Source organism: Megalobrama amblycephala, linkage group LG10 (assembly GCF_018812025.1).
Source record: "Megalobrama amblycephala isolate DHTTF-2021 linkage group LG10, ASM1881202v1, whole genome shotgun sequence".
Classification (NCBI taxonomy): domain Eukaryota; kingdom Metazoa; phylum Chordata; class Actinopteri; order Cypriniformes; family Xenocyprididae; genus Megalobrama; species Megalobrama amblycephala.
The window spans coordinates 28,872,674-28,898,714 of NC_063053.1; the positions used below are offsets into that span (position 1 = coordinate 28,872,674).

General features: G+C 38.7%; 3 protein-coding genes across 8 annotated transcripts in view; all 3 read right to left on the bottom strand.

The window, feature by feature from the left end:
- The window catches only part of pacs2 (phosphofurin acidic cluster sorting protein 2), a 55,275-nt gene extending 49,725 nt beyond the window's left edge, over nt 1-5,550 (bottom strand). For all 6 annotated transcript variants that reach the window (XM_048205650.1, XM_048205654.1, XM_048205653.1 and 3 more), the window contains exon 1: nt 5,142-5,550. In XM_048205650.1, the coding sequence (XP_048061607.1) occupies nt 5,142-5,260 (119 nt within the window). In that variant the 5' untranslated portion in view covers nt 5,261-5,550. The remainder of the gene's footprint in view (nt 1-5,141) is intronic.
- Nucleotides 5,551-8,508: 2,958 nt separating this feature from the next.
- On the bottom strand, nt 8,509-12,752 carry srsf5a (serine and arginine rich splicing factor 5a). Its single transcript, XM_048205656.1, has 8 exons — nt 12,596-12,752; nt 11,852-12,000; nt 11,695-11,765; nt 11,231-11,344; nt 11,079-11,148; nt 9,842-9,915; nt 9,360-9,467; nt 8,509-9,276 (listed from the first exon to the last, which is right to left on the bottom strand). Exons 1-8 carry the CDS (start codon nt 12,732-12,734, stop codon nt 9,063-9,065), a joined length of 939 nt encoding a protein of 312 aa, XP_048061613.1. The 5' UTR covers nt 12,735-12,752; the 3' UTR covers nt 8,509-9,062.
- Nucleotides 12,753-13,033: 281 nt separating this feature from the next.
- On the bottom strand, nt 13,034-22,346 carry LOC125277294 (deubiquitinase DESI2). Its single transcript, XM_048205658.1, has 5 exons — nt 21,724-22,346; nt 20,701-20,773; nt 15,749-15,842; nt 15,533-15,674; nt 13,034-15,386 (listed from the first exon to the last, which is right to left on the bottom strand). Exons 1-5 carry the CDS (start codon nt 21,760-21,762, stop codon nt 15,138-15,140), a joined length of 597 nt encoding a protein of 198 aa, XP_048061615.1. The 5' UTR covers nt 21,763-22,346; the 3' UTR covers nt 13,034-15,137.
- Between the last annotated feature and the right edge of the window lie 3,695 nt (nt 22,347-26,041).

Consider the following 26,041-nt stretch of genomic DNA (forward strand, 5'->3'; position numbering starts at 1 on the left):
GCTGATATTAGAGATTTTTTACTTTATTAGTCAAAACTGGATATTTAATTGCTCTTATTTTCCATATTTTTACTAATGCTCATCTAATCTAATCTTTAAAAATATTTATTTAATAACACTGTGAAATGTAATCTTCAAAATAAATATAAATTTTCCATACTGCACTACTACTATAATGTTGTGGTTTTAGTTTTTGGTTTATTTTTAATTTGTCTATACAAAATAGTATAGAATTTTAATGTAAGTATTTTATCAGTCATAATTAAACAAAAATGAGTTTTCTTTCCTATTCCCTCAGTATTACCTCAACGTGACTGGGCAGGCCACGCTCAACACTGAATAGGCTTTGTTGATGTGTAACTGTGGGCGGCCATGTGTTAATAAAGTCAGAAAAGAGCCAGCGGAGTTTCAATTGATGTTTTTTAGACTTTCTAGAGGAAGTTTTCAGTTAAACTTAATGTTTTCAAGTACAATGAACTCAAAAGAACAAGGCCATTTTGATTTATCGTGAAATGAGAATAACCTCCAAAAACCTCCTATATTTTAGTACTATTTATATAGTATTATTGCATGTTTAATTAGCTTTATATTTCCACTTTTTAGTTCAGGTTTTAGTGATTTTGTCATTTTTATTAGTTTTCTTATTTATATTATTTTATATATATATATATATATATATATATATATATATATATATATAAAAACATATTTGATATATTTTTATGTATTTTCATTATTTTTTATTTCAGTTTTAGTTTTAGTAATTTTAGCACTTAAACCTTTTATTTAATTATTTTTTATTTTATTTTTAATAGTTAAAAAAAATCATTAAATAGTTGTTAAAAATGTTTCTCACACATTAAAAACTCTCACAAGAAAACTCGCACTTGACATGTTGGTCTGAAAACTGAATGAACGAATATCATAGCTTTTCTACTTTAAAGTTGTGGTTGACATTTCTGTGTCCCATAGCATTCATGTACCTTCAGTCCAGCAGGACTCAACCAGTCAGAATGCGTCGGCTCTGACAGCTTGAACGTAAGGATTATGGCAGCTACAGTGATCTAATTTTAAGCCCTTTCAAATCTAACAAATCTGCCATAGCACACAACAATCACACAGCTTTCAGACTATTTGTGAATTATTATACTTCTTGTTGAAAATACAGAACACAAATTCAATCATCCTCTTCACTGAAACAATCAAACATCAGAGGAGATCAACAGCTTGAACTCGCATTCAAAACAACTGTGTTTCGGCCAACCACAAACACTTCAGTGATAGCTTGAAGCTGACAACTGACCCACATTCTTCAGAGATCATAAATTTAGTGGTTGTAATCAAAGAATCACTCTTCAAAACACTCGCCACACACATATGCTCACTTAACATCCAAAAGACACTTAACACCAAAATGAGCACAAGAGATGAAGCATGACGAACACAAAGGCGCTTGTTCTGCCAGACACATGCATGTTTCATTAAAACTAAACACAAATACACACGTCAGGTGGTGTGTGTGTGTGTGTTTTGTGTTCTTATGGGCTTTTATATTTGTCACAAAAACAAACAGAGCAAACAAACCAATGAATCAGTGTTGTTTTAGTATTAATTATTTAGTATTTATTAATATTTTTTGGTTTCATTTTAATTTTAGCTTACGATTTAATAATTTTGTACTTTTGTTATTTTTATACATTTTTATATTTCTATTTAGCTTAAGTTTTTTACATTTAAGCTTTTCATCTAATATTTATAATTAATGAAAAACCATTAAGTTTAGTTAACAATGCAATGAATCAAATATTCACCAGAAAGCTGGCAAAACATTTAAGAGTGCCTCTGAGATAAGATTCACAATGCCCTAACAGCCCAAAATAAGAAAACCAGTCCTATATTAGGGACACGCCCACTACATCAGGCTTAGCCAATCACACAGTATTTCCAAACAAGGCCACGCCCACTGCAGTGGAAGCCCACAGGGGGAAAATCCTACAGAATAGCTCAGAAGACCAGCTGCTAGCTCATTAATTAGCTTATTAAGAACTGAAGTTAATGTCATTTTTATGACAGAGATGTATGAGTGTGTCTCACTGTGATAAAATGAGTCATTTCTCTCAGATTCTACTCTCAGCTTTAATGATGTGCACAAGAACAGGCCTTTAAATTAACACATAATTAACTGTAGGAATTGTACGGTCAAATGTCGTGCTCCTCACACACATACACAGCGAGCAGACAAAGGGCTGGAGGGAAAATGTGTCTGTGGTACAGTAGTGAATCTTTTATTATGATCAAGAATTCATAAGGCACATCTCTCTCTTTTTATTCCCCATCCTCCTCTCCATCATCTGCTCCAGTTTTGGCTGTTTTAAAGGAGGTTCACCCTAAAATGAAAATTCTGTAATTTATCACCCTTATGTAGCTCGAAACCTGTATGACTTTTTTTCCATTGAACTAAAATGGGGGTTGTGACTCCATCACCACTTCTCGCCCCTCTAGTGATGGCTCTGATGTGGCTTTTTATTGTGCCACCATTTTGCAGTAAAAAGCAGATTTTGGTCATTTAAGTGAATATCATTATATAAAATGTACTTATAAGTTGTAAAATATACAGACATACCATAATATCGGACAAACAAAGGTTGTCAGGGTCCAAAATGACAAAAAAGCACCATAAAAGAAATCAAGTCTTTGTATGATAAAGATTTTTTCACAAAAAAATAAATAAATCATCCCCTTCAGTGAGATGTTATCTGCTGGAACTGGACCATTAAAGTATTAGTTCATTTTAAAAATGAAAATTACCCCAAGCTTTACTCACCCTCAAGCCATCCTAGGTGTATATGACTTTCTTCTGATGAACACAATCGGATAAATTAATAAATATCCTGACGCATCCAAGCTTTATAATGGCAGTGAATGATACCAACGAGTATGAGCTGAAGAAACTGCCTCCATCCACATCCATCCATCATAAACGTGCTCCACACGGCTCCGGGGGGGTTAATAAAGGCCTTCTGAAGCGAAGCGAGGCGTTTGAGTAAAAATAAATATTTATAGTAAAACTCTCACAGTTCAAAAAGCTTACGCTACGTCCTACACCTTCAGTAATCAACTTACGAAAAAAGTGTAAATGACGCGACACCAGTTCAGTTTTTTTCATAAGTTGAATACGGAAGGCGGTCTACCGGAAGCTAGATATTTTATTTCATAACTTGTTAAATATGGATTTTTTTTTTTTTTTTACACAAACGCATCACTTTGCTTCAGAAGACCTTCATTAACCCACTGGAGCCATGTGGAGTACATTTATGATGGATGGAAGCACTTTCTTCAGCTCATACTCATTGATCCCACTCACTGCCATTATAAAGCTCAGGATATTTATTAATATAACCAAAGTCCCTTTAAGACAAGTCATTTCACTCGGCGGCCATCTTTGAAACGCCTCTCGGGCATCCTGGGCATCATGCAGCTCCTATGTCTTTGAATGGGGAAACATCAGATTCTCCAAAACTGTTCGCCAACCTTACTATTAAATTTCATATTTGAAATCATCAATGAAATCTAACAACAACCAACTCATACATTTAGTTTCTAAACGCTCGAATCACGACAAAAAAAACTGTATTTTTTCAGGCTGGATCAAGCTAATGCGCATGCGCAGACCTAAATACGCGTCTCTTCGGAGGCGCGCGTCTGACTGTTTCTATAGAAACCGGTGATTCTAACGGCCGCTGAAGTGACGTGATGACTTTACCAGTCGGCGATTGGCTCTTGGCTTTAGAAGGCGGGACTTATTCCGCCATACTGCGCGTTACACTTTCTCCCATTCAAAACAATACGAGTGACACGTCTTGTGTTATTCTATAGTCTTTGATATAACTCAGATTATGTTCATCAGAAAGAAGAGAGTCATATACACCTAGGATGGCTTGAGGGTGAGTAAAGCTTAGGGTAATTTTCATTTGAAAGTGAACAAATCCTTTAAGTCAGTGAGTTGAACTCAAGAACTGAATCAATCCAAATGGTGAACAAACAAAACCCTGGTTTTGTGAACTCACTCCATCAACTGATTCATTGAAAAGACATGATTTGTTTAGCGAATAATGACTTTCATTTTGACCTGCTCCTCACACAAAGCTACCGCAGGGCTTCAGAAGACTTGCAACCTTCACAGAGATTTATATCCTCCTTTGAAGCTGGAAATCTCCAGCTCCAGTCCCTCTTTATAATTTCTCCTGGAAGTGATGAGGGCGAGTAAATAATGACAGCATTTTCCTTTATGGGTGAACTGACTCTTTAAGGTCATTTGCGGACACCACCCATAGTTCATCATAACAATTATGGGACAGAAAAAAAAAACAACAACCTGCATGCCAGCACACATACAGCAAGCTCCATTTATTAGTATAGCTTCTCTGTTTTGATCCAATGTGTGGTTTAGAAAGAAAGAAAGAAAGAAAGAAAGAAAGAAAGGTACTTTGATGACTCATGACAGAAAATAAGAGAAGCAGCTGTCTCTGAATCTCTGGGTCAGAACATTTTGTTCTGGAGGCAGTGCATCTAGTAGATTCACTGGGTTAATTTGCAGGAAACCGGTCCGTGTTGATGACAGCTCGACCCCTCCGGCGAAACCGATTCATAGCAAACCGCGCGTGCCACCTCACCCGAGCGCGGCGCGAGCGTGGAACCCTGACGTCACAATGGCCAAAGAGTTTTGTTTGTGTTCGATCAGAACTGTCAAACCACCCCAAGGATTACGGAAATGAAAATAATAATTAATAATAATAACAATGTCAATAATAATAATTATACGCTGCACTGTAAGACTACTGATCAAAGCGCAACCGGGTCAAATTTTAACACTTAGACTAATGGTGAATGACAGAAAAGCGTTACTAAATCAGCAGAACATCACTGGATTTGTGCCACCGTGATCCGATGCTGACATCGGTCCAATCAGACGCGCTCGATCAGTGCACCACAATGACAGTCTAACTAGTTCACACACCCTTTCTCCAACACAGACACACACACACACACACACACACACACCACTCCCTGCCGCCGTGCACCTGCCCGCCCGCCCGCTGACAAACAGCCCACCTGGGCGTCCGATCACCCCTGACTCTCACCTGGGGATGCAGTTGGGAGACGAGCCGTCTATTTCCCAGGTGGCGAACAGGTTCATAGGAACCGGTCTGTTCAGCGCCCCGCTCCCGGGGAAGCTTAACCGGCCACTTCTCTCCGCCATGCTCGCTGCTGGTGTCCCGTTCACCTCCACCCGACGCAGTGAGCAAACTTCTCCCTCTGGATCGCGCTGGATCTTAATCCTCCCTCCGCTCAAACGGGGGTTAATCCGCTGCTCTACGGAGACGAGTTACCGTTCACGGGTTGCGCAGCGATTCGCATGCGGTGTATGCGTGCAGCTTCATGCCGCTGTGGTTCGGAATTTCCACACCGTGCACCGAGCGCTCGCGACAAGAAACTGCAGCAGCAGTCACTCGCCGCAGGAAGTCACGTGACCCCGAGCTGTACCAGCGACTGGCGCATCTGCGCTCTCGCACACTCGGGATGGTCAGTGAATAACGGGACAACCGTAGACAAAGTGCTGCTTAGTGCTGTTTATAAACAAGAAGTCACATCATGCTGGTAGGGTAGGCTACATTATTATAGAGCTTGCATATACTGGACATTTGGACTTTAAGTATACTGTAAGTATATTAGACTGAATATGAAAATGCTTATTTCCAACAGTTGCACAACGCAAGCGCGGAACTTGTATCTACTGCATGTAAAATTAAGTTGGTCAAGATAAAATATTAATAAAATGATAATAATGATTGATAATATCATAATTAATCTTTTTTATAATATAGGCTACTGTTTATATTATATTATACTATATATTATATTATATATTATATCATTTATATTATATTATACTATACATTATATTATATGATGTTATATATTAGCCTATATTATATTACTGTATATTATATTCATATGTCAACATGTAATATGGATACACTACCAATATGTAGTGAAAAGTGCTACTCCAGTATCCTGGACATCATTTTCAATCATATTATAATAGCATTCTATAATGACAATCAGTGTCGGGGGAAACACAAGTTTTGTAATCAGATTACTTTTGCATTTACAACAAAATACTGAGTTACATTTTCAAATAAGTAACTCAAGTTACTTTGTTTTCCCATTTATTGACTGACAGCTCTCCTGTCCCCATGTTGAGAGAAATCGGGATTAGGTGCATAGGCGATGTGTGCGTTGTCTAAACATGATGGTTATTGTTGTTCTAGACTAAATTTGAGCATTAATTTATTCATGTCACTTGCACAAAAACAGTATTCCTCAGTATTCCTCAAAATGAAAAAAAAAAACAGTGAAATGCAAATTCAGAATATTACGCAAACCTACAATAACTAAATAGGCTACATTAAATTACACAGATATACTTTATGTATTTAATCTCACTTTATTAAGCAATGTCTTTGCTGCTGACCTTTGATGATCCAACTCAACCATACTAATAAGCAAACTAGATAAACATTACATTTGTGTTTCATTATTTGTTTTTATTGAAGTGTGTTAAACTTTCCTCTGTGTCCTATTCTTCTGTAATGCAGAACAGCAGCACCAGCTGAAAGGTTTTGTTTTTTTTGCGCTGAGCCCTGTACTACTGTACAGGCATAAATTTGCATTTCCTTCAGCCATTTCCTTTTTTTTTTTTTCACTTTTGGTGTGAAAGTGGCTTTACATGTGCTAAAAATAGAACTTTTTTGTTATTATAAAAACAAAGAAGCCCATATGAGAAAAAGTAACACAAAAGTAACGTAACATTCTTTACTATGAAAAGTAACAAAGTACCGCAATTAGTTACCTTTTGGGAGTTACACAATATTGTAATGCATTACTTTTAAAAGTCACTTTCCCCAACACAGATGACAATTTTACAACAATATTTTACTTAAAATATACCTAAACATACTTTTCATCACAAGTAATCTGATCTTGAAAACGGGTTGTTCAAAAAGAAAAAAAGGATACTGAAATCAGTTTTGATCATATTTTGGTTTCTTGATTTCAGAATCAACCATTCAATGTGTTTTTCAAACTTTTTTGGCATTCCTTTAATCCAAAACATCAGGATTATCCTGATCCCTGCAGCAGAAAAGGAGACTCAGGCTAATCTAATCAACTTTTAAATTGTTCAAATACTAGGCTACAACATTTGTATCATGATAGAAAGACAGACAGACAGATAGACATAGATAGATTTTAAGTTGTATGTGCAGTAATTAACTGTTCACCTGTCTATGCTGTTTGTGCATGTGTTTCTCAAACAACTAGTGTATTCTCAGCAGTACGACACAAATTACTCTCAGCAATCTGATCTCAATGCACGTCTGTTGTTTGTTTGTAGTTTGATTTTATCTGTTTGTCCTTGAGGACGAGCGTCGCAGTGCACCGAGGACACCAGCTTTATGAGCAAATAGAAAAAAACAGATGGGTAGAGACATAGAGGAAGGATGTTTTGTCCTTGGACACTAGAGAAGATACATTATCGCCTCTCATTCATATTCCTCGATCTGTGGTTGCCAGGATCCTCATAGCAACAGAGATCAATTCATAAAATGGAGGTTTCTAGTGTGCTTCTAACGTATTGACTGAATCAATAACCCCAGTTTCTGTGCTGTGTACATGTTGAGGCCCTAGCTGGGAACAATATTGATTCTCACAGAAAAGCAGACATCATCTGAGTTGTTATTTTTATAATCACTGTCAAATAAATTCTATGGGCCAGATGTTCAAAAAGCTTAATCAGGATCAGAATGATCTGAATTTGGAAATCCTGTTTTTTGCTATCCAGGACCAGGTAATCCATTTTTACTTTTGTGCTGGTTTTTCAAAGCAAAATTGGATTGGATCACCTTGATCCAGACACACACTTTTTCAGATTAGCAAAGCTCTATTTTCTGACCAGTTTTACTACATTTTTGTTCTTGAAATCCACCCTTCTGATGGGGTCAGAATAATCCAGATTTTTTTTTTTTTTTTTTTTGATAAAAGGTATCCCAATCTTACTAAAAACTTTTGAACACAAACTGATATTTCATCCACATCAAAACCAAGATTTGATTTTGTGATCTAATCTGATTTCAATTTCCCCCCTTTTGAACCACCCATTTTCAAGATTTGATCCAATCAATAGCCAAAATCCAGATTACTTTTGAACTAGCCCTAAAATATCCAGAAGGAAAAAGGGGGATCTTTACTTTGTTAGGAATTGAAATTAATGTCTTCCAGTCACCCAATCATATATTTTCCACGATACATGCTGATCAGATTGTTGTAAATGTAAATCCTAGACTTTTGAAAGCTATGAAGCAGCACCACCTAGTGTACTGAGCTGGAAAACTGCAAAGAGCTTCACTTTAAATGCTTCCAGTGATTAACACACATCTTGCATCCAAATCAGAGATGACAAAGGAGTTTATTTTATAGCAAATCAGAGAACAGATGAAGTTAGAATGATAGGCTTTAGTGTTTCTAACCCATGCAGAGGAACACTAATCAAATTCAGCACACATGTGAGGGCATTAGGAAAACAGACCATCTTTCTCTGCCAAATACCAATATACTTTATTCCAGAGTGTATATACAGGCATAACCTTCTGTTGAACAACCATAAAGACTCAAACAAAAAAATTAAATGGGTGAGTTTGAGAAACAAAACCCACATACATTTAAGTTCTCTACAGAAGTACTCCAGGACTGATATTGATCAAATAAAAATAGAAAACAAAATGAGACATTTGTGAAAAATATCCAATCTTAACCCCCTCCTCCATTATCACTTAAACCCACCCAGCTCATTAGCATAAGAAATAAATCAAAACATCTTCATACACATTCATCCATTCAACTCGCATTCAGTAATTTACACTAAAGTAGCACAATGACATATGCCACATTAATAAGTGAAAAAGCTCAGTCTCTCGCTCACACACACATACACGCAATTAGTTTCAGTGCTGACTCTCCGCAGAGGCAGATCGGGAGCGGCTCTGTTTCCTTGGAGGAGACGGCGAGCGGGAAGGAGAGCGGTTGCTGGTGTTCTTCTCCGGGGTGCGACTAGCTGAGCGGCTGCGAGAGCGCTTGCTTCCACGCTCTGGGCTGCGACTCCGACTGGGCGAACGGGAACGGGAGCTGCTCCTGCTGCGGGAACGACTCCTGCTACGACTGTGGAGAGAAGAGAAACGGGTTAAGATTTTGTCAATGAGAATTTGGCAATGTGTAGTTAAGAGTGACTGTCTGTTACATACTTCCTCTTGCGATCCTCATACAGCTTGAGCTTGCGCCCGTTCAGATCTGTTCCATCCAGCTTCTCGATGGCATTCTTCATATCACTGTGTGAAGCAAACTCCACCACCCTGTAAAACAAATCAGGACACTCAGTTACAAGCATGTGACAGCAAAGTCCCTTTCAAGGAAAGTCTGTTCACTCGGCGGCCATATTTGCAATGCCACCGGGCAGCTATTTCGGACATCCAAGACCAAGTCCTATCTATTTAAATGGGGGAATGCTGAAATCTCCAACTGCTTGCCCAACTACGGGAACCATTGCTTCTAACGGCAGCTGCAGTGACACAATGACTTTACCAATCAGCGATTGGCTATATACTAAGAAGGGGGGACGTGTTGCAGTTTCTCCCATTCACAAGTAATAGGAGTGAACCGTCTTTCTATATCTATAACCTTTGGTGACGGTCAGAACAGTCTTGTGTGTACAGGCGCAATATCTTACCCCTCATTCTTATTGGTCCTGTGTGCATCCACAAAGGTCACTTCTCCCACCTTCCTCATCAAGTCCTTCAGATCCTGCAGGAAAGCAAAAAACACTTAATGACATTTTCAAGAGGAACTCAAAAGCACTGAGTCACACACACTGCAGTTTAGCACCCACATTAAATACACACTGCAGTCTGCAGCATCTGCTCTAAAGTGTGCACTGGTGCACCTGTAGAAAACTCCCTCAACAGATGTCATCTTACCTGTGGATTCGTCCCAGTTATAAAACTACCAGAGCGTTTTCGGCAACACGAGTCTTTTAGATTGTGTGAAACAGCAGGAAGCAAAGCCCTCAGATGGAGACACGCCTGACTAAGCTAGCTCCTGAGAAGAGGTTCTCATGATGTTAAGTAGTTTTTGTGCAAGTCTCAAAACTACCTTCCGGAAATCTGTAGCATCTTTCTCCATTTACAGCTAACTCCAGATTTAAAGTGACAGAACCCTCTTTACCGTGTAACTATCCAGTGTGATGAGCTACTTACCGTTCCAAACCACAGAAGGCATTAGCAAAGAGCCACTTGTCCAAATAGCAAACGGAAGCAATGAAGCGTTAAAACGACCTCGGACTCGACCCATCCGGCCTCCGTAAGAACGGACCCCACCAGAGAGAGAGGATGGGGGAGGGGCCAAAACCCTGCACCCCTCCCCGCTTCAGCACCAACAGAATAAGACCCAAACAGCAGATCGGGGGGATGGAGCAGATCTGACATCACAGACCCTCCAGAGAGCGGCTACCCAGCTCCTCTAAGGCTATCCTGTGCTACGGCTCTGTCTGGCGCTACGGACCCAGCCAAGACTTAGACCGGCAGACACTGCGTGTCGGGTGAGGCACCAGAGGGACACTATTCAGAACACAACCAGGGGAGGGCGCTATGCACCTCGGAGGCTGTGCATGCAACTCCAATTAAAGAATACCAGAGCACAGCTGTTAAAGAAAAGGTTTGAAAAACATGGGTCTGGGTTAGAGAACCTTTCAGCATTCAATTCATCATTTTTTTTTTTTTTTTTTTTTTAACTTATGTAAGGTTTGGCTGAGGTGAAGAGGAAATTCTACTTCCAGTTTAACAGTAACAAAGATAACTAATAGTTTGTGTGTTTGTACTGATGTCAAAGACAAGAGAAATGCAGGGATGATGAAACACTACAACAGCAGGCTGCTACATCGCTCCGCTGCTACCACTCGGGATGCTCACCTGCCAGCTGATTCGAGAGGAGAGATTCTCCACAATGATTCTGTGCTCCGTGCGCACTGGTGGTCCATACCTAACAAAGGGACAGAGGTTAACTCATTTGATTAAACTTTATCAGAACAAACAGCGTAGGATTACTCTCAACGCTAGCTTACCTGGAACCCCCACTGCGGGACTGACGGTACCCTCCAAAGCGTGGAGAGAAACGTCCTCCCATTCCTGGGCCGCCACCTCTTCCTCTGCGAGAGCGAGCATGCTCAATAGTCACCCTGAGGTTAAGATAACAAAATATAAGTACATGGCAATGAAACAGAAGTATTTCGAAGCACATCTGAATATAACAGATTAATGAAAAGAAAAAAAAAGTCATCCTGTTCTATCTATTAGTTGTTGATTGGATTTTTGCACTCAAAGGTGGAGGAAAATAAACATGTGCTTGCAAGGGCAGAGTTTAAGCGGACTAAATGCTATCTGGATTAAACATTATCATGCAAGTTTACTAAACTGCACATAAATTGTTTAATGATAAGATTTATAACATGAGTTTAGAAAATTGGGCGAATTTTCATTTCAAACAAACCACATGGAAGCAGTCTCATATTTCTGGATTCAGTCTCACCTCTCGCTGCACAGCTCTTTTCCATTCAGCTCATACACTGCGTCATCTGCGTCCCTGTGGTCGTCAAACTCCTGTGATAATCAGACAATAGGGGGCAGTAAGTCGTATTTCATAACTGCCTCACACGTGAGACCCCCAAATGAGTTTCGGTACTCACCACAAAGCCAAACCCGTTTTTCAGGTTAATCTCTCTGATACGTCCGTAGCCTTTAAAGAACTTCTCCACGTCTCTTTCCCGAGCATGGGGGCTCAGACGGCCGATGAACACGCGACATCCACTCATTGTGATTAAAGATTCAATGAAATCTGGGAAAACAGCGTGAAAGGATTGTTAATCAACAGTCTGGCAACAAGTACTTTGAACTGCAGGGAGAAGAGCATTTGTGCGCCACCCTGTTGGTCACACACGGTATAACCACTAGCTAATCATTTACAAGAGTCAACGTATCATTATCATTAATAAACGTCCAAAAGCATGACAACCGATGGGTAAAACAAAAAGATTTTCTGTAACACTAATAGGTCTTTCAAATAACGTAAAACAAAAACTCGTTTCTAAAGGGATTCATCAACTTTTTATCCTGAATTTATACTGATAAGCTACAATACGCACCCCTAAAGTACAAAATATAAGTGCTGTTATAAATTACCAATACTACTTGAATAAAAGGTTTATAAATTTTGAAAATACAACACGACTAATCTGGCGAACACGGAGCAGCCTTGCGGTCGAGGCCCAGTCAGCATGCGCAGATAGATTTACTCGATGTTAAACCGTAAAAACGGACAAAATACCGTTAAAACGAATTCCATTTGCATTAACTAAGTTTAAATAAAACGACAAGCTAGCAATACATATAAAATATAAAGCATTTTTAAGAAATCGACATCGTCTTCTCACCTCTGCTTACAGGACAAAATGGCGTTGGCCTCGAGACTGAGAGACGCGGCCGCGCGCAGAAGCATTTATATGCGTGTTCACGCGCAGGGGGGAGGGTAATGGGAGGCGAGTCTCGTGCACGTATACATCTTAAACACATTGAAAATGGTCATTTAACGAGTTTTTTACCAGTTATATATACTTGTATCATTTAATCAAATAAAGCCCCGGTAGATATTTACTTACCAGACTTTATACTTTTAGCATTTTAACTCGGTTAACACAGTTGAAAACGGATTGATTCAGTCTGGAAGTTTCCAAGAAAGAGTGAAGACATCACATAATCTGATTATCTTTACTGCTGAACATATCAAGAGTCACATGAGAACAAATGACTCTTGGTGTGAATTAAATTAATTAACGTTTGAAAATATTCAGAAATGACAATTGTAACAGCAATAAAATTCAGGGAAAAGCCTTTTAATTTCTTTATTCTCTATTCATCTGTAAATATCTGAAATTGTCAATCACATCAAAACAAGAAGTACTAATCGAGTCTAGAAATGGCATCAGTGGGGAATGCCTACAAAATGGGTCTTTGCTGAACTAGTAAAAGATCTCAGTTGTGGCCTCCACTAAATTAAACAAAAATAGCATCATAAGAATTAGGCTCTACAGATAGGATCTTTGACAAAATAACAGTAAACAGAATCATATTCCAAATATAAAATTCAATTTTATAAATACTTCACCAAAAACATATTTCCTATAGATTTGACTCATGGGTGGCGTTGCCACCTACAATGCCATGCCATCCTGAGCGACAAAGGTGAAGATTTGCAAAGAGAGGCAAAATGGCACAGAAAGATCAAAATAATACTAAGAGATGAATCATTTACTCTAATATGGACCATAGTCAAAGTAAACACCTTTTTTAATATTTCACAAATGAACAGACATTTTAATGCTCTTAACTTTTCTGTCAATATTTCAGCTGCCGAAACACTGAAAATGTACTTTTCTAACAAAATTTGTTGTAAAACATGTATTAAGAAAATTGCTTTAGGACCATAACACAATCAACCCTTTGAACTGACTGTGCATCTGTCTTTCACAGCTTGTGAAAAATTAGATGGTGTCTACATTTACTAAGGTCTTTTCCAGAGCCTGGAGACTGAAATGACCCTACAACCTTTATTTGTTGCCTTCAATTACTGTCGAGGCTGTATTACACTTCACTAATTTTAAAATCTGAACAGATTTTAAAACACTAGCCATCATACACTTGCAGATGTTGTAAATGGTTACAGAGGAAAAACTGGCCATTCTACACTAGATGACTGAAGATCCCAGACTTACAAGTCTTTCAAAACACAACAAAGTCAAGCAGAAACATGTTTGATATCTTCCGACTGGATGAAATCAGTCTGTGAGTCCCATCATACACAACGCAAAATCCGCAGCCTGGCTTTTACTTGTGGCAACTGGTGTCGAATCCTCCAGACTGAAAATCGGGGCAACAATCTGTGCAAAAGTCATGTAGTGAGGTGTGGATGACTCATTTTAACAACAACATCATCACTCTTTTCAGTCAGCACTTTTAAAAGCCAGAAAGCACAATAACTAAAGTCAAGAGAAATGACCATTAACACCTTTGCAACACACATTCCCTCTCTCCTAATCACTCAGACGTTGCATTCAGTCACAACACTGTTGTACAGTACTGATACCAGACCTGATGTGCAGACCCCACCCACCCCCTCAACATCACCCTCACAAATACCCCCTTTGTGTCCTCAACGACAGAACAACAGGGGTCTTTTGTTTCAGTTGAGTCCAGCATATCAATGGCTTACAGTTATAAGGCTGCAATTTCCAACTGCTGTCAGTGTGTGTGAGACACGTGATGTCATCGGCCCTTTTATTGAAAACCTTGCACTTAAATATAAAAAAGTAAAACCAAAAAGATAGAAATAAAAGAAATGTAAACCAAAGATGGCATTAGTTTGACATCATATCATTAAATAAAGCAGATCTATATTACTAAAGTCACTGAGGAAAAAAGTAAGGTTAGGAATGTGAGCTCCTCTGCAGATGACACACTGTTTTATTCTATCACAAAATAGAAAAGAATCAAATACACAGCAAACTCGGCTAAATCTAGAGAATACCCAGATGAGATTAAAAGTCAAATGGACAGAATGAAATGAATTGAATACTGAAAGTTCAGTATCTTTGAGGGCGGGGCCTGTAGTGCTTTCACACTCCAGCAGGGGACAGTCCATCATGTTCACCCATCATTCATATTGTCCTACTTATAAGAGAAAGAACACTACATGTTTTGATCTTGGCAAAAATCAAACAACTCTAAAACTTTAAGAGTACCATTGCAAGGTTTTTAAATCCCTGTGGACTCTACAGAAAAACATGACTTTGATTTCCCCTTTCAGAGAGGCCATGAGGTCTGGTGTTCATCCAGGCCAGCAGGAGGCGCTGTAGCAGCAGGATCAGAGGTTGGAGTGTATATGTGTGTTCAATTCAGCTTAATACTGTGTATGTGAGATCACACGCGAGTGTGTCTGCAGCTGTGTGAGGTTCCAGCTGCCGCCTCTGGGGCAGATGAGGGCTCATCGTCGCTGGAGTCGTGTGTGTGCGAGTGTGTGTTCTCCTTCCGAAGGCCCATGCAGATGTGGGTCTGGAGTGCGGCGGGCGTGAGCCACTCTCTAGGCAGACAACTCTGCAGAAATGGAATACAGGAGCTGAAATATGCCAATCGATTCACCCAACGTGGGATCTCTTTACCACACAGCAACTATAGAGAGAGAGAGAATAAAATGATGTGAGAATGCAGAAAAATGACTAGCATATATGTCATCAGTCAGTGAGGTTGTATATGGCCTAGTCCGATGATCATTTATAAAAGACAGACAGAGAAAGGCATAAGGGGAGTAGACTGACCTCAGACAGCGAGGAAGAAAAATGGTTGCAGTTTTTGTGCATCAGGTGGTAGGCGTTCCCCTTGAATTCCTTTCCCAGCTCCTCCATTATTTTATCAATGTCCTCCTCTGCAAAGTCTGTCGTACCCAGAGCTATAGCCTCTCTGGAGAGGAAACAGGACTTGTGACATGGTTTTTATGGCTCATATGTGTGTGTATGTGATTATGTAAAACTCACTTGAATTTGAAAGTCTCCCCCAGTTCTGAGGCATTTCCGGGGCTGATCTCAAAAATGCCACTGAAGGGATATGGATGGCCACCATATGCAAACTCTAAAGGAAACAAAACAACACATAATAATGTAGGTTGTCAACATTTTTTGAAGGAATTATACAAAAACAGTATGCTCTACTTTAAAGGGTTAGTTCACCCAAAAATGAAAATTCTGTCATTTATTACTTACCCTCATGCCGTTCCACACCCGTAAGACCTTCGTTGATCTTTGGAATACAAATTAAGATATTTTAGTTGAAATCTGATGGCTCCGTGAGGCCTCCATAGGGAGCAATGATACTTCCTCTATCAAGATCCATAAAGGTACTAAAAACAGTGGTTCAATATTAATATTATAAAGCGACGAGAATATTTTTGGTGCGCCAAAAAACAACAAAATAACGACTTATTTAGTGATGGCCGATTTCAAAACGCTGCTTCAGGAAGCATCGGATCATAAATGAATCAGTGTGTCGAATCTGCTGATCGGAGTGCCAAAGTCACGTGATTTCAGCCGTTTGGCAGTTTTACACGCGATCTGAATCATGATTCGATACACTGATTCATTTATGAGCCGATGCTTCCTGAAGCAGTGTTTTGAAATCGGCCATCACTAAATAAGTCGTTATTTTGTTTTTTTGCCGCACCAAAAATATTCTCGTCGCTTTATAATATTAATATTGAACCACTGTACTCACATGAACTGATTTAAATATGTTTTTAGTACATTAATGGATCTTGAGAGAGGAAGTGTCATTGTTCCCTATGAGGCCTCACTGAGCCATCGGATTTCAACTAAAATATTTTAATTTGTGTTCCGAAGATTAACGAAGGTCTTACGGGTGTGGAACGGCATGAGGGTAAGTAATAAATGACAGAATTTTCATTTTTGGGTGAACTAACCCTTTAAGGAATACTTTGTAAAGTATTCAATCTAAACTATTTGCAAATAATATTTTATTTTAAAACATAATATTAATAATTATGTATAATATAAATTATTAGTTATTAATATTAGATATATTTAATAATATTAAAAAGTGGAGTGGTTTGCTTTACTGGATTTCCTTTTTGTCGTTTAAAATTTCTATCATAACTATTAAATGTTTAGTATGTATGTATGTAACTTACATTACATCCTACCTCGCATTCTTTCACTATTAAAAATGTAAGTGTTAAACTGGAATTCATATGCGGTATCTGTGAACAGTACCTTCTTTTATTTGATTAACCATCTCATTTATTTATCCTAACAACAAACAGAGCAGCATCAAGATTAACACAGATAAAACTTTGGTGGGAACAAATTTGACTATTTCTTGTCCCCCTCAATGTGTATGGTTGTTATGGCCCTGCTTTAATATCAGCAAAATATCAAAATTGACAATTCTTGTTTTTTTAATGGAATATTGCAGTATTTACTGTAAATAATTTCATCATCTATCCAATCAATTCAAATTTTGTTCTTGTCAAGAGAAGCCGTTTCACTAGAATATACATCACAATAAGGAAAAAAAAGTTTATTGCAATTGCAATCATCTTCCCTGTTGTAACATACATCTCTGTATTAGTGAGAAGCTAAAGATCCTAACAAATCAGTCCTCAGAGCTGCCTACATCTGCTCTGCCTACAATGCTGCTGCTTTCCTCTGTCTGTGTGTGTGAAAGGGTGAAAAAAGACAGAAATTATGAAAGAAGACAGCATATTCTCTGTCATTTTATGACTCAGATTACTAAATGGCTACAGCATGTTTCTTCTTCTGTTGTGTTCTATCACTACAGACACAGACAACACTCCACTGCCACTTGTAGGTCAAGTCAAGTCATTTGCAAAAACTTACACAGGTACGCAGACATTTAAATGCTATTGACAAGACTCGGATCGCATAGTGATTGCATCAGTGGCTGTTGAATGAACAAAAACATGTACAATAACAAGGAAGAATAGTGATGTATGCGTATATATCACATTACTTAAATGTGGCCACTCCAATAAATACTTTTTAAAGGCACAATATGTAAGATATTTGGATTAAAATATCCAAAAACCATTAGAACAATGTTATATATTTTGTTGACTTGTGTACTTACATTATCCCAGATGTTTCCAAGAATGTTTAAATCCAGAGAAATAAGCAATCTTAACCAGGACACAGACCGTGTCTGTGCGTCGCCTATCAATGACATCATACTATCATCGATTTCCGGTTTTATTTTGTAGAAAGCATGGAAACACCAAAGACGCTTTAAAGGGGTGGATCATTGCGATTTCACTTTTTTAACTTTAGTTAGTCTGTAATGTTGCTGCTTGAGCATAAACAGTATCTGAAAAGTTACAGCACTGAAAGTTCAATGCAAATGGAGATATTGTCTTTTAAGTTATGGCAGTTTAATGCCTGCAAAAACGACAGGTTTGTTCCTGGGTTGGTGACATCATAAACCCTGAAATTAACATAAACCCTGCCCACGGGAACACGCAAAAGAGTGGGCAAGGCCATGTCGCGTGTATACAAGTCTTCTTCCTAGTGACACTGGACTTCAGGAACGATGTTTAAAATTTATGTTTAATTCTGTTCCTGACAATTATAATGCTAATTTAGCTGTCTGTGCTGCACATTTTATGGAAGACAGCTTCCAGAATCTACACGAGTTCAATGCTGGATTTGCACAAAGGCTATTACTGAAAGATGGAGCAATTCCCACTTTAAAATCAAAAGCTGCTGTTTATGGGCCCTAACCAGTAAGTATGTTTTATTTTTTTATACAGTTATATAGTTTCTGGGACGTAAACAAAGACCAAAGCGGTTTGGCTTTGCTAGCCAGTTAACTAAATTCTATTTCATACTTCTCCAACAAACGCCTACAAACACCAACAAACTTCTATGTAATCACACCAGCGAACTTCTGTTGGTGTTTGTTGGCGTTTCTGTTATCAGTGTACAGCATTGTTTCATTACGGCTTTTATGTTGTGTTTACCCACATGCTCGTTCATGCTATAAATGAAACAATACCTTTACAAAAATGCTACTACTCAGTCATGTATTCAGCTACAGTAAAGCTTTAATCAGAACACTATGGGGCAGCAGCAACATTTACAAGTCACAGCATATCTAAACACTTTGACACAAATAGAAACAAAAATACTTAACATTTAAAAATGTCCATTAAAAGCCGTGCTTGCAGAGGTTCTGCTTGACCCTCTTCATCATTACTGCTACCTGGGTTTGATTCGGGCTTAAATTGATACGGCAATATTGACGCCATTATTTACGTTTCCACCGAAGCAAAGACTGGACTTTGACCGAAGCACATGCAACGTTTGCCCGTAATAGTAAGGGCCGTGGTGTTTCCGGACAACGTGAATCGTGACAACATATTCCGGACAGCGAATTTCACAGGGCCAGCTAACCAATCTCAGTCCATTGCGTATTTCTGAGGGATGTGCTTCAAAGAACCAGGAACTCAACAGAGCGTTTTTAGGAGAAGGGAAACAGTGGTGTAGAATATAGGTAAAATATATGAAAAATACGGCGTTTTTTTTTTTTTTTAAACGAAGCATTAAGACATGTTAAACTGCGTCCCATAAACACAATCAAGCCTAGAAAAAAACCAGTGAACAACTATAATGAGCAACTGTTTGGATGGATACATTCATTGAAAGAAAACGAATAATGTTATAAAGCTCAACACGTAAGTCTTACTGTTTAAATCTCATTTTCTTGATTTACAGTGAGTACCATGTTTTACCATGACAAATATCAATGACAAGTAGCACTATTACAACTTTCAACACACAAATGTATCTAATATGATAAAACAGAGCTTCATTACCCCACATACGCTTGACCGAGAGAAGCGGAAGTGGTGACTGCGGCATAATAAAAGTTCAGCTGCTTTCGAGATGTGTGTCGCACCAAAGTCCCTTTAAGACAAGTCATTTCACTTGGTGGCCATCTTTGAAACGCCTCTCGGGCATCCTGGGCATCATGCAGCTCCTATCGCTTTGAATGGGGAAACATCAAATTCTCCAAAGCTATTTGCCAAGCTTTCGATTAAATTTCATATTTGTAATCACCAATGAAATCTGACAACTGTCATATAATTTTTTTTCCAAACGCTCGAATCATGACAAAAAACTGTATTTTTCAGGCTGGATCAAGCTAATGCGCAGACCTCAATGCGCGTCTCTTTGGAGGCGCGCGTCTGACTGTTTCTATAGAAACCGTTGCTTCTAACGGCCGCTGCAATGACGCGATAACTTTACCAGTCGCGATTGGCTCTTGTTTAGAAGGCCATATTGCGCGTTTCACTTTCTCCCATTCAAAACAATACGAGTGACACGTCTTGTGTTATTCTATAGTCTTTGGTCGCGCTCATCTCTCATTAGCAATTGCTCCAGCCGTCCAGCATCCTCGTTTCTGCTCGAACAGAACTCAGCCCTGCTTTGCTTCATACTACGGTAATGTTAATAATCTCATCCATGAACATGATTTCTTTCTGAGTCCTGTCCTGATTCTTTTCCAGCGTCTGTAGACGTGAAGACAACACCACTTATGATTCCGTGAAATCAAGGCAAGCTACGCCTTTGTTTTAAATAAGCGACCTCTAGCGCAAACCTTTACATATTGTGCCTTTAAATAAATTTAAAAAAAATGGAATGATGAATGATATTCAGTTGCTTATTCAGTTTTAAATTATTTTCACCCTCATTTTGTCATGGTATTTTTTATTTGACACTCTAACAGTAATGTAAACAAACTGTCTACTAATTGTAGTTCCAGTAGCTGAAACAACCTTTTCCACTGTGTGTAATAAAGTTCTTTACAAATGGGACTAAGTTTCCAGTTGAGGTCTAGAGTTTGATGCAATAAAAAAATAAAAAATAAATCATTGAATAAGCTTAATAGGTCACTCTACCTCTGCCGTAGATCTCTATTCCTGAGTGGAAGACTCCAATACCCAGAGTAGAGGTGTATTCATTTATCCAGTACTGAGAGAACAAGAAGGAGAACAAGATCATCATATAATCATGTTTTAATTAACTGTAAATGTATTTGTTTTTCTATGTCTGAGTCTATCTATCTATCTATCTATCTATCTATATTCTGCATCCTGTTAGCTATACCAGACATTCAAATCAATGAATAGTGCACAAGCCTGTTATACACACACAATAAGCTTTAAGGTGAAGGGGGAGGGGTGAATATTGAGAGAAAACATGTCTGTGTGAGGCCAAAAAGGTGCACCAGCTGCCCTTCATGAATAATAGAGCATGCAGAACATGATTTAATGTACACAGAAAAGAGACTAGTCTATCCCACCCCCTTTATGTGTGATTGTGTTTCATACAGTCTGTGTGTATTCCTAGGGAATGCAAGATACTTTGAATGCTTTGTCATTCACTTTTGGATATTGGATTTATTTAGCGTCTTATTAACTGTGAATGTAAAATAAATTAAGTCCACTTGCATACCATTACCGTTACTTTCTGATGTTAAAAATGTGGTTTTATAACATAATATTGCATAAAATATGCAGCATATAGACATGTTGTTAGTACATTGATGACCACAAGTGTTACTTCCTAAATAAAAATTTGGATTACCACAATCACTGATCACATGTGTTCTGTCTACTCTAGTACGTGTGTTTAGATTGTGATGGTGTGACAGCGCCTCCTCGAGCAAGGGAGGAGAAACACACGCGCTCTCATCTCTGCCCTAGACTCGCACATCAATACTGCTGTCAAAGATGCTTCAAAGTAGGTTTGCAAACGTGCTTTCAAAGTGAAACCTCTATGTTAGCGACCCAGATTCTTAATGCTGATGCTGATTCCTGAAGTCTTTGTGTTGTTATTTTGTAACATGCAAAATTAGAGCCCAAAAGCAGCGAGGTTTATGATAAACAGTGTGTAAAGGGTGAAGGGGTTAATGAGCTTACCATGTCATACACATTAAGAATAACGGGTTCATTTGCCATCCTGAGAGAGAAGCGCGCGGTCCCTTAAAATAACGGGCGTTTATTGCTCTCGAGATAGCTGCCTCCTCGCGCACCCGGGCTTCGGATCCAAAGAAGATTAAAACACACAGCAAAGTCGCTACACCAACATCCAAAAGACCAAAACACTATATAAATGATCCACTCTTGTCATTTTATCTATCAGAAAGTCATTCTGTGAGATGTATAGTTGGGCTCGCAGGCCTAGTCGCGTTACTAAACGACAAACAGCGGCTGCAGAGGTAGGCACGGACGAGGAAAGGCAACAGGGCATCGGTTTCCATCAATGGTGAATCTAGCGAGAGAAAACAGGCACTTGTGGCCTCCCAGTGCGCAGCGCGAGGACAGTCTCCGGTGAGCGCGAGGGGAAGAGAGCACAGGCACCGAATACGACCGGGTTTTCACCGGTTTTCAATGGTAGACACTAACCCAAAAAGTCCTGAAAGGGCGCAGATGATAGGTGATGCACAACGACTGCCTGTCAGCCAAACCAGGAGTTTGAATCCCCGTTAAGATGACCAATATTCCATATAGAATGTTGCTGTGAAGAAGCGCGCACTCGCGCGTGTTTCGATTGCACGGGTTTTGCCGCTTGTCTGAGCGCAGGGGTAGCAGATGTGATGTCGAAGGGAGCTTGGTGCAGTCCCGACCCCAACAGCCATCAGCGCCGCAGTACCGGGGTTTGTCCTCATCGAGGCCGCGCTGAGCAGCACGAACGAGGGGTGAAAATTCCTAAACACGGTTCACTGTATCGATAATGACATCACTCTACCCGGGTCGCGAGCGCGAGGAACCTAGTGTGCACTAGAATCAGCGGAGCGTGCGCTTATTACATCATCATCATCATCACGATCAGTACGCAGCAGCGCGTTCATCATCCCCCTCCATCCGTGCAGAGCGTTTTATCGGGGCGGGGGCGATGCGTTATAACAGTGTTATGTTAAAATGGCATCTGAAGAATGAGTTAACTGACATAAACTACACTGTAAGAATGTTAGTAATTTTAAAGGAAAATGAATGCTGCCTGTTCATTGGTTAACTGTAACATATAAAGTAGGTAAAAAAAAAAAAAAAAAAAAAAAATATATATATATATATATATATATATATATATATATATATATATATATACTACTAAAAAAAACAAACAAAAAAACAAACAGCCTATGTATCATGGCAATGCATATAGATTACAGTAAAATATTGTTAAAAATATTTTTGGTATAATAAATAAGAAGGTATAGTTTGACACATTCCCAGAATTACTGCAAGCCATCACATTTGTTTAGAGCTTATTTAAAAGGTTATTTTTGTTTGCAGTTATGCACACTGGACTGCTATATATATTGTTGTTTTTTTGGTGTTGCTTCATTGTTTTTATCTTATGATGTTATGATTGGTCACACTTTCTGCAGAGGCCAATTTTGATGCACTTTAGGTCATCGTGTGGCTTTCCATTGTTTACAGTGAATTTAACCATTTTTTGACAGTGCATTATCACAAAAGCTGATCTAAGCTGGTGCTCATCGCTCTCAGAGGGTTTATTTGTGACAGAGAGAGGGAGAGGGAGTGAGATTTAATGCTTACTCTGTGCAACCCATAACATGGTGAGGCTGTCGGTCCTCATAGGTTTAGTATTTGATTGATGGTGTTTGAGCAAAATTGCATTAATAGATTGTATTGTGTGCTTTTGAATCCATGTCCCATTTCTCACAAATTGTTATAGCAAGTCTTGTCTAGTAGAGTACAGTAACCACATGAAGGAATGTGTTAGAAATGTTTTAGCCATGCAGCTGTCAATTAACTAATAAAACAGCATTACAGAGTTGTTATTTAGCAGGTGCTGATTTATTCAATATTCTAAATTCATTAGAAGTAAATGTAAATAAGCCAAATCTATAAGTAACCATGATGCCACCACCCTTTCTGCTTCAGCCATAATGTAATAAGACTCCAGAGAAAGTACTGCATTTTCTCTCTCCTACTTTAAGTGCATCCAATCCCTGCTGCCTTTAAGTGTATTGATTTCTGATGAGGAGGACTAATACACACACCAACACAAACATGCTTCTGTTCTCAGACAGCAGTCTACCCATTTAGACAGAGAGACAGCAGCAGTCCATCCACTCACGCAGACAGCATGTTATCCTGAGTCAGTCATCTCAATGGGACCCAGATGCAGAGCAGTTCTCTGCATTCCATCCTTCCCTCACGAATGCAATTGAACCAACTGATTTTCACAGTACAAAATATTTTGAATCTGGTCAAGAGTCATGATTATATGACACTAGGAGAAGGGTTAAACTATTTTGACAGCAATATATTTACACACACGGTAAAAAAAAATCTTATATTTATGCATTTATATGTAATTCAAATTCAAAAAAGCTATATTTGATAAGAATTATATATATATATATATATATATATATATATATATATATATATATATATATATATATATATATTATTATTATACATTATAAAACTATATATAATAAAAAATTTCATCTTAAAGGGATAGTTCACCCAAAAATGGAAATTTGATGTTTATCTGCTTATCCCCAGGGCATTCAAGATGTAGGTGACTTTGTTTCTTCAGTAGAACACAAATGATGATTTTTAACTCAAACCATTGCCATCTGTCAGCCGTATAATGCATGTCAATGGGAACTTCGTTTATAAGAGTAAAAAAAACTCGCACAGACAAATGCAAATTAAACCCTGCGGCTCGTGACGACACATTGATGTCCTAAGACACAAAACGATCGGTCTGTGCGAGAAACTGAACAGTATTTATATAATTTTTTACCTCTAAAACTGTGTCCAACTGCTTTGAGCGTCTGGTATGTGAGGTCTGAAAACGTGTTCTGATGACGGCAATGATCTCTCGCGCTTCGGATTTTTCTGTGCATGTTTTTTTTTTACTCTTATAGACTGTGTTACCATTGACTTGCATTATACGGCTGACAGACTGCAAGGGTTGGAGTTAAAAATCATCATTTGTGTTCTACTGAAGAAACAAAGTCACCTACATCTTGCTGGGGGTATGCAGATAAACATCAAATTTTCATTTTTGGATGAACTATCCCTTTAAGAAGTCAGAATTCTTCTGGAATCCTGAAGGGGGCAGTGGAGACACTTATGGAGCTGCTTCTGGGCAGGGGTGCGTTTCCCAAAGCGAACTATGGTCGCAAGTTCCGTCGTTACCAATAGAGTTTAATCGGACTTACGACCATGGTTCACCAACGATGCTTTTGGGAAACGCACCCCAGGACTCCTGCTGAACTACGATGGAAACACTACTGAATAAATTCCTCGATGCGCAAAAAAAAAAAAAAAAAAAAAAAAAATTACGTGACTTTGCCTCAACGGAAATGCAATATAATATACATAACCGTGTTTTGACTGGTGTATAAAGACCTTACATAATGGATGACATGGCGTCCCAGTTTTCCAAAAAGAACTTCAAATTTTGATTCGTCTGACACAGAACAGTTTTCCACTTTGCCACAGTCCATTTTAAATGAGCCTTGGCCCAGAGAAAACGCCTGCGCTACTGGATCATGTTTAGATATGGCTTCTTTTTTGACCTACAGAGTTTTAGCCGGCAACGCGAATGGCACGATGGATTGTGTTCACCGACAATGTTTTCTGGAAGTATTCCTGAGCCCATGTTGTGATTTCCATTACAGTAGCATTCTTGTATGTGATGCAGTGCCGTCTAAGGGCCCGAAGATCATGGGCATCCAGTATGGTTTTCTGGCCTTGACCCTTACGCACAGAGATTGTTCCAGATTCTCTGAATCTTTGGATGATATTATGCACTGTAGATGATGATAACTTCAAACTCTTTGCAGATTTTCTCTGAGAAACTCCTTTCTGATATTGCTCCACTGTTTTTCACCGCAGCATTGGGGGAATTGGTGATCCTTTGCCCATCTTGACTTCTGAGAGACACTGCCACTCTGAGAGGCTCTTTTTATACCCAATCATGTTGCCAATTGATCTAATAAGTTGCAAATTGGTCCTCCAGCTATTCCTTATATGTACATTTAACTTTTCTGGCCTCTTATTGCTACTGTCCCAACTTTTTTAGAATGTGTAGCTCTCATGAAATCCAAAATGAGCCAATATTTGGCATGACATTTCAAAATGTCTCACTTTCAACATTTGATATGTTATCTATATTCTATTGTGAATAAAATATAAGTTTATGAGATTTGTAAATTATTGCATTCCTTTTTTATTCACAGTTTGT

Coding starts and splice junctions, on each gene's coding strand:
- srsf5a (XM_048205656.1), bottom strand. CDS start 12,734: ATGTGTTTAAGATGTATACGTGCACGAGACTCGCCTCCCATTACCCTC. Junction 12,001..12,595: donor ATTTTGTCCTGTAAGCAGAG/GTGAGAAGACGA, acceptor CTGTTTTCCCAG/ATTTCATTGAATCTTTAATC. Junction 11,766..11,851: donor AAAACGGGTTTGGCTTTGTG/GTGAGTACCGAA, acceptor TGATTATCACAG/GAGTTTGACGACCACAGGGA.
- LOC125277294 (XM_048205658.1), bottom strand. CDS start 21,762: ATGGCAAATGAACCCGTTATTCTTAATGTGTATGACATG. Junction 15,675..15,748: donor GGGGAGACTTTCAAATTCAA/GTGAGTTTTACA, acceptor TTTCCTCTCCAG/AGAGGCTATAGCTCTGGGTA. Junction 15,387..15,532: donor TTTCTTCCTCGCTGTCTGAG/GTCAGTCTACTC, acceptor CTCTCTCTATAG/TTGCTGTGTGGTAAAGAGAT.